Below are 9,054 nucleotides of genomic sequence, written 5' to 3'. Positions count from 1 at the left end.
GAAAAGTATGTAATTTTAACGGCTTCAATGTTGCTGACGGACTTAACCCGTCTCAGGGCGAAGATACCGCTGCTCAGCTTGCCGCATAAGATGTTTAGGTGCTGCACCCACGACAACTTGCCATCGATGACGATACCGAGGTGTTTGGTGGATTCCACCAATTGAAGTCCAGGAAACTCAGAGATGGTATCTCTTTTTGAACCCATAACAAGCTGTTTCGTCTTGGTTTCATTAAAGACCAAATCATTCCCATTGCAGTAATCCATGGCCAGACCAAGTGCGATATAACCTTTGATTTCCAAATCCTCCGCAGAAATACTGGATGACAAAAGGACAGAGTCGTCTGCATACATGATTGTTTTGCAGAACTCTTGAGTGTATTCTGGTAAATCGTAGGTAAACAGGATAAAGATCACAGGACCCAGCACGGACAGCCTCTGGTAATGGGGAGCTGACTTGACCTGAAGAAGGTGGTCGCTTTATTGTCGAAGTGCCTTAGTTCAACTAATTGGTCTCTGTCTTGAAGGTAATTGCTGAACCAGTTCCAAGCGGTGTCCCTGAATCCAAGCTTACTGAGCTTAGCCAGGATTAGCTCATGACCTAGGCAATCAAAAGCCTTGCTCAGATCCAGGTAGACACCGGTCACACTATGTCCCTCCTCGAGCCTATCAATGATGTATTCCACCAACTCCACTAAAGCTGTCAGAGTTGACTTCTTACTTAGGAATCCATGTTGTTCTCCGAGTTGTATGGAATTCTTCTGTAGGTGTTCACAGATCCGCATATGTACAACTTTCTCTATAACTTTTGAAAAGGTATAACCAGAGAAATCGGCCTGTAGTTTTCCAAATCATGCTTGCTTCCTTGTTTGTGAAGGGGTATCACTTTTGAAGACTTCATCTTCTTAGGACAGACACCAAGTCGGAGGCTCAAGTTGACAACGTGCAGTAGCGGCTCAAGCAGTTCCTTTTCACAGCCCCTCAACATCACAGAGGAGAACTCATCTAGCCCCGCTGAAGTTTTGTTCTTCATGTTACGTATTATTTTACTTAACTCCCTCTTCGATGTTGGCTCAAACTCTGTCAATGGGAAGGCTATGTTCAGGTCCCCGCTGGGAATTGTGCGAGGATCACCCTTGTCCACCCTGTTCAACGTATCCTCCGCCACTGATGTGAAGAATTTGTTGAAACTATTGGCCATCTCTTGGGGACTACTGGACTCCACACAATCGAGAAGCAAGTGATTCACGTTTGAGTGTTCTTGAGTTTTTTCTCGTCTTTCTCTATTAATGACAGTCCATATTGCTTTTGCCTTGTTATTTGATTCAGCGATAAAATTGGCACTAGCTTGCTTTCTCAATGATTTTAGTTTTAAATCATAGGCTTTTTTAAAGTCAGATGATCTTTTTTTGTCTTCTTGTCTGCCGTACAGTTTAAAAGCATTTTCGGCTTGTATGAACTCTTGTTTCATTTGATTAGCTTCGTGATCATAAGCCAGAGTAATTGATTTACGTGGTTTCTGTCTAGTATTTTTGGCTGGACAGGTAGTATCAAGGGCAGAAGTTACAATGGCAAGAAAATTGTTATACGCGTCATCCACGTCAATACACGTTAGTACTCTATCCCATGATTGAAGGTCGAGATGCATCCTCAAATTTTCAAGATTTATGCTGTTGATGTGACGACGAGTTGACAGGATTGGAACTTTCTTTTTTATTTCAAAATTGAGGCTACACAGATGGCCGGTGTGGTCTGAGATTCCTGTATGGAGGACCTGCACGTTGACATCACCGATGTACTCTGCAGAGACACAGCACATGTCTATGGAGGAGAAGGTTTTCTGAGTCACTCTAGTCGGGGCCAGATCAATTCTTTCCATATGAAAACCTGCCAGTAGTTCATTCAGAAGAACTCTCTCTCTGGATGTTTTGAGGCCATCGACATTAAAGTCACCGACAATGAAAACAACATTTCTCTGTGATCTCCACTGTTCCAGTACCGAAGACAGTGTCATTAGGGTCAGCAAGTAAGCATCCTTATCGTTGTTTGGGGGACGATAGATGCCAAGAACATGTAGATTAGTTTTCCTATTGAGACCAATGGAAATAGCAGAAACTTCGCAAACAAGAGGAGTGCTAAGATATTCAATGTTTAATGTTGTTACTTCATTTTGTATACTATTATGCTTATATATTGCTATTCCTCCTTTTGAAATACCTTCTCTGCAGAACGATGTCACCAACTCATAGTTTATAAGTCTCGTATTGGCCATGTCATCCCCATTTTGCCCATGTTCCGAAATTACAATTACATCCGGAACAAGCTCATGAAGGCAATGGTTAAATCTTTCTATTTTATTCTTCATTCGGTCTGCATTTTGGTGAAAAATCTTTAGATACTTATTTGAGCTTTTCTTGCGGAATTCACAAAATGTCTCCAGCGGGTCCGAGCGGGTTTCCATTTGTCTGGTTTCATGTGTCGCTTCCCTAAAAAATCTTTTTCAGCACTGACTGACTTGTCATTCTCTGATACTTGATTGTATGTTATGACAGGTTAGAGGTTATAATTTGTTATTTTAAATGTTTGACTAGCAATACGCGCTGTTTCTTCTCAATCGACTGAATTACGATTGATTGCAGCGTGATTTAAACTAATAATTTACTTAACACTATCAACATTTGTCAATAGTATGACATAACCTATAAACTCGGTTTCTCAACTTTTGTGTCAATCTAACAATTAATCAATCAATCATAGTTTACGATAATGAAATATCAATGTACAATTATTTATCTTTATTGTTGTAGTTGTTGTAAATGACGAATCTAAGCACTCCACATTTTCACGAATAAACATAGTTATCTGCTTTATCCCGTGCGGCGGACCCACAGTTATCTGCTTTATCCCGTGCGGCGGAACCCACTGGACGGGCATCGTAACGTTACCGGGCGTTACACTTTTTCATGAGTGACTCCGAGCCGCAACCTAATTTAAGACGTTGTCACGTCAAAACCCTATTATATAATTTTATAAATATATGTTAATACCACTAGTAAATTAATACAAATGTTTTAATATTAATTTTATTCTTGCGAGATTTTATTCAGAATAAACGATTACGCCAACTTCACAAATTGGAATTACAGCAGCTGAAACATGTTGCCTATTTTGTAATAGAACGTAAACGCGAAAATACGCTCGGAATGGTGAAAAATGCCAATGCTTCTGTTTCAAATAACTCATGATCTAGCCTACTTAGAATAAATATAACGTTTTGATACTTTGTATGAATAAGGTTGATAAGTAGATAACACTAATGACACCATTCAAAAACTAAATAACTCTATTTTATAATTTAAATAGTCAAATAAAGTAAAAACTTGTATATAAGTTTTTAAACATGACATGAGAAAGTTAATCGCCTGCTATTGTTTTGACAGGTGAGCTTAAAAACGGTATAATTTGTAGTCAAAGAGTTTAACTAACTCAATCATGATTTTTGACAAATTTTATGTCGTAGTTTGGTTAATATTTTAGGATGTACGAGAGAGTTTAACTCGCGAGTCGGGTGGTTCTCGATATACCGTTAGCTCGGGGCGTATTTACCATATCGCACATGTTGCACGTTTGAGAGGCCTCGGGACCCTAGGGGCTCCACAATAGGTTATTTAAGTATACAAATATTTTAGGGTTTTACTGATTTTTGTTTTGTAGTAACTGTTTTAGTAATCAATCTGATTTTGATCTCTAAAAACAGTAAGCGAATGTACAAATACAATACTTGACTCTCTTTTATTCAAACGCGTAATTTACAATTGGGTTACGGTACTGTGGGAGAAACAAACATGCGGGGATATGCGCAGTTCAGACGTCATATTCTCGTAATTGAATCGGATCGGTGTTTGGTTTGGAAAAATTGGTGTTCTCTTCATATTATTTTTTGCCAGGTTGTAATGGCCAGAAGTTAAATTTCGTTATTTTCCGAAGATGCTGTTGTATATGAGTCAAATTCTCTGTCATGAATGAGTGGATCTACGTTCTTTCAGTAGTAGGTCAAGTTTAAGATAGGTTCACGCAAGGTTCAGCAAAGGGAAGGATTGGGCTGGAGGCAGTTAAACCGCAAAATTGATTCGAGTAAAATGAGAGCCTTACAGGGCGAAGAAGAAGAAATGAAGGTTCGCATGACTTTAACTTTTAAAAGAATAAATAAAAATAGTAATTTAATCGTTGTGGTTTAGTCGTTTCAATGATGAGATTAGGCATCTTAATGTCAAGTAAAGTTTTGTAAGTACAATTTAAATCCTATTATTCAACTATTTATATGTTAGAGTTTCTTTTTTGTATCAGTAAGTCATCATAAAACTACGTAGTTGTGCAGTGTATAAGTAAAATAAGAGTTTATTAAATATAATCAACAATGTAGGTATTAAATAAGCTTAGACAAATGCATATCCAGTTTAAGAGCTCAACATATAACATTTTAGATTCACTTAGTTGCTGTAAACCATAACACGATCAATTACAAGTTTTTAACACAATCATAATACATAATAACGGTGCAAAACATCTGAATATCAAACTGACTAAAATAATTATTTGTTGGTAGTATCAATATCGAATTAGAGAACGAAATTGCTGCCATAGACAGAAAAAAGGAAATTAGAATATCCCGTTTCTGGAGTGCTAGGGAAGTTACTATAACGAAAGAATTCCCTAAAATTAAATCTTGTCAACGACCTATAACTCTGACTTTTCACTCTTTGATTTTTATTTTATATTCAATGATGTCATGTACACAAGCACAAATTTTTAAAGATATTATGAATATCAACGAATATTTGAAAAAAGTAATGGTAGCAGTAATATAGAGTTAGCCTAGTTATATTTAAAAGAGAATGGGGAAGACATTCGCTCAGTTGCTTGGGGAGATCAGAACAAAGAATAAACCTGAGAATACAGAAAATAAGATCCAATCTGTGAGATGAATTGGGCACAAATTCAAAAGGAAAAGTTCAGTTCTGTGATGAAATGAAAATTCTCTTTATTTTTTCAGGTGAAGTTAGGACTGTATAGCCCTTTTTACACATAATCTGACGTACATATATACATCTAAACCATTCGGAATCTTCTATCAAAAACCAAATTAAATCAAATGAACAGCATTTATAGAATAAAATTAACAATTGCTATGTATTATAAAACTAACAACAAAGTACCTAATAAAAAAATTCACTCTTAAGTCCATACTGTGTATAAAATTAATAATATATTGGAAAATTATTTATGACGATTTTATAATAAAAATAAAGTTTATTATGTAATGTTAAAGTTATAAAAAACATTATATCTCTATTAAAACTGTTTACTTTCATTCACACATTCATTCTGTCTGCAACAAATCAAGACTAGTGACTCTCGGGCACCACGGTCGAAGACATCTCCTGTAAAAATACAACAGCCGAAGCAAACCGATCCCGGATTTCCAAAGACTTTAAAGGGGCTGGGAGGGAATTCCACAAACGACAAGGAGATACTAAAAATGGTTTATTGACAACTGTTCTGTGGTGAGTAATTCGTAGTGTAGGTGTTACTCACGCCTTCTTTAATAGCAATGAACTGAAAATCGTTTGCAAAGTATTTTGGAAACCTAGTTGGTAGGATAGGAAAAGTAAAATTAAGATTCTTAAAGCTCTTCCATTGTCTAATTTTAACGCTGACATTTGTACATAGTAAGGTGAGATATGCTCATCTCGCTTTAAGTTAAACAAAGAAAATATACAATCATTTTGGATTTTGTGCATTCTGTTATTCAAAACAATAGTCATGTCATTAACCACAACAGTAAAGGAAGTGAGGAAATATGAGTGATTTAATCAGTAGAAGCTTTCTGTGGTATGGTAGAAATCTTTGCATTCTCTTCAACATATGAACTGCTGCAAATGCCTTTTTACAGGTACCTACAACATAATCAGCTGAGTCCAGTGTTTTTGTAATAGTCAATCCCAAACTCCTCACACCACTACACTATGCTACAGTCTCCCCGTTTACCAATATTTAGCGTACGTTGTTAAAGTCAACTGAATTCAGAAGTCTAAAATGCCCAATTACTATGGTTTTAGGTTAGTCCCAGTTGTATTTGTCCGTGCTTTTCATTCCAAAGTAAAATCTATTGAATGTCCCAGTTAATGTTACAGTGTGCGAATATCCTGTAAGTAATCTGCATAAGAGTGAAATTTCGTATGTATCAGTGCATTGCTTATATAGTTTACATATAGTGAAAAAGTAAAGAGCCAAGAATGGATCCTTGTGGCACGTCCACGTGCCCCCTCAATGACCGAGCATTAATATGGGTAGCTTTTAGTTGTTTGTGATATGGGGACAATTCAAGTAGCAAATCTTGAGCAGTATCAGGTGGAGGAGAGGCCGGGTCTGTCACTGCCTGCCGCTGACATCCCCACAGCCGAGCCACGACCGCCGCGGGTCGCTCAGCCACCAGACCAGGCTGCTACATACGCACATACACACACATTAATACAACCCTTTTATTTCAACACAGTATGCCAATATGAAAGAATAAAAAAATCCATGTTTGATAAGAAGAAACGAAATACAAACAGCCTTTTCTCTCCATAGGTAATAGTAATAAATATACAGTGGTACTAAAATAAAGTAAGAAAAATAGATAAACACCGGTATTTAGGGGTCAGTCACTATCAAGCAACTTGTAAAAGCTCTGACCGAAGAAAAGATTATGTGTGTGTCTGCAATGTGAAGGTATAGGTCACTTAAAGAAGGAAAGCAAGGCCTATCCACATTGGTTTCTGAACAAGGAGAATAATGTGAGGCCAGCTGAACTCAAGCATCAGCAAGGCACTACAGATTGCTCTGTTTTCAGACAGTCTCTGGCATATACTAAAACTAAAACATACAATGAAGCACATTCTAAGGTAAATCTTTACATAAGTTGAGTAGCTGATGCTGCTTTAGATCAAACGAGGTTGGAAAACACATGGCACATGCAGGAGGGAGGTCACAAGCACGCCTACTCAGAGTTCTGTCTTAGGCTCCAACATGTAGATAGTGTCCTACAATGGATTTTGCATTTACATATGCCCCCGGAGACATTCCTGGTGGGATATGTAGGTGATATCGCTGCTGTCTTTGTTGCTCGTACCACAGAAGATGCACAGTTGGTGCTGAATATGTCAATGTGTAGCGTGAGTTCATGGGTCTGACAACATGGATTAACACTGGCGACTGAAAAGACTAAGGGGGAGTCTTATCTCCTCTCCTGTGGGCGATGGTAGTGGATGATCTCCTAAGAAAAGCAGAGAAGAGGGGAATAAGGCTACTATGTTATGCGGACGACCTAGTGCTTATGATTAAAGGGAAAAACATAGGCAGGCTGGAACGCCTAATACAAACAGAACTGAACTTCATAAGCAACTGGTGTCATGGGGAAGGTCTGCGAATCAACCCATCAAAAACTAATATGATTACCTTTACCAGGAAAAGGAAATTCCAGCTAGCAAAACCAGTCCTGGAGGGAATCAGCATTAACCAAACAAAGGAGGTGAAGTATCTGGGTTTAATCCTGGATGAGAAGCTCACGGAACTCCCATATTAGAAACAAGACATCCAAAGCAATAATGGCCCTTGGGGCCTGTAAGAGACTCTGGATTTAAATGGGGACTTAAACCCAAAATGATATATTGGATTTACGAAACCATAGTAAAACCAATGGTCACATATGCTGCTCTAGTGTGGTGGCCGAAGGTCGAACAAACAACAGCTGCAAAAAGGCTACAGAGTCTTCAAAGGTTAGCTTGCTTAAGCATCACGGGAGCAATGAGCTCCTGCCCAACACTAGCAATGGAAGCGGTTCTGGGTTACACTCCTCTTGGCCAGGAAGTGATGAGAACAGCTGCGATGAGCGCAATGAAGCTACTAGGAACAAAGGTAATAAATGCTACCTCCCTAGAAGGCCACATGAAGATATTGGAAAATTTTCCTGAGGCTGAAATGCTAACCAAAGTATCTGATACTATGGTTAAGAAATACTCCTTTGAAAAACCATATACGGTCTCTATCGGAAGTAGGGAGGAATGGATTAAAAGGGAGGCCTACCCTAAAAAAGGAGTCCTGAAGTTTTTCACCGATGGTTCACTCCTAGACTCTAGGGCAGGATATGGAATACATGGACCTGGAGTTGACATGGCTGTGCCCCTAGGAAGACATGCCTCAGTTTTTCAGGCGGAGATCATGGCAATAGATTCATGTTCCAGAAGACTCACACAGTTGAGGACAAAAGGATTATCATACCTAATACTCTCTGATAGTCAGGCTGCACTGAAGGCACTGGATACCTGTTCGATTGATTCGAAAGCGGTCTGGGAATGCAGGAATGCTCTAGCAGAACTAGCAACAAATAACAGAGTAACACTCGGTTGGATGGCGGGTCATGAAGGAATTCATGGGAATGAAAAAGTGGACATCCTCGCCAAAAAGGGAGCAGAATCCACATTGGTGGGGCCTGAACCAGGTTGTGGGATAGCCTTCTCCAACATTCAAGCTCTGGTTAAAGATTGGGAAAAGAGGACAAGATACAAGAATTTGGAGCAGAGCCTCGGGTTTAAGGATATCCAAAATGTTTATCTCTCCTTATGCAAAAGGGTGGATAGCTCTCCTAGACCAGAATAAGGAGGATATAAGACTGATATTAGGAATGTTGACAGGACATGGCCCTCTGAGGAAGCACCTTTTGAAGGTAGGCCTTAGTCGGAGCAGCGAATGTAGACTCTGTGGAGAAGAGGAGGAGTCAGCTGAGCACATTTGGTTGGATTGTCCTGCCATCGTAGAGACTAGGAAAAGATACTTGGGAGCATATCTCCTCAGCCCCAAGGACACAGTATCGAGGTCAGATGACATTAAGTTAACTGAATCTACATCTCAGTGCGTGCTTCACTCCAGCCATACCCTTAACAAGCTAGTCGACTGACGTGATATCGAGGTCACATGACCTTAAGTTAACCATCTACATCCCCGTGCATGCTTC

At 39.0% G+C, this 9,054-nt stretch overlaps 2 protein-coding genes across 2 annotated transcripts; both read right to left on the bottom strand.

The window, feature by feature from the left end:
- Window positions 1-412: 412 nt before the first annotated feature.
- On the bottom strand, window positions 413-784 carry LOC124372732. The gene has a single exon (XM_046831141.1). The coding sequence runs from the start codon at window positions 782-784 to the stop codon at window positions 413-415; it is 372 nt and encodes a 123-aa protein (XP_046687097.1).
- A 14-nt stretch (window positions 785-798) lies between these two features.
- LOC124372731 lies at window positions 799-2,013 on the bottom strand. The gene has a single exon (XM_046831140.1). The coding sequence runs from the start codon at window positions 2,011-2,013 to the stop codon at window positions 799-801; it is 1,215 nt and encodes a 404-aa protein (XP_046687096.1).
- Between the last annotated feature and the right edge of the window lie 7,041 nt (window positions 2,014-9,054).

The sequence above is a fragment of the Homalodisca vitripennis genome, unplaced genomic scaffold (assembly GCF_021130785.1).
Source record: "Homalodisca vitripennis isolate AUS2020 unplaced genomic scaffold, UT_GWSS_2.1 ScUCBcl_3919;HRSCAF=9736, whole genome shotgun sequence".
Lineage (NCBI taxonomy): Eukaryota > Metazoa > Arthropoda > Insecta > Hemiptera > Cicadellidae > Homalodisca > Homalodisca vitripennis.
This window is presented reverse-complemented; position numbering and strand designations above follow the sequence as displayed.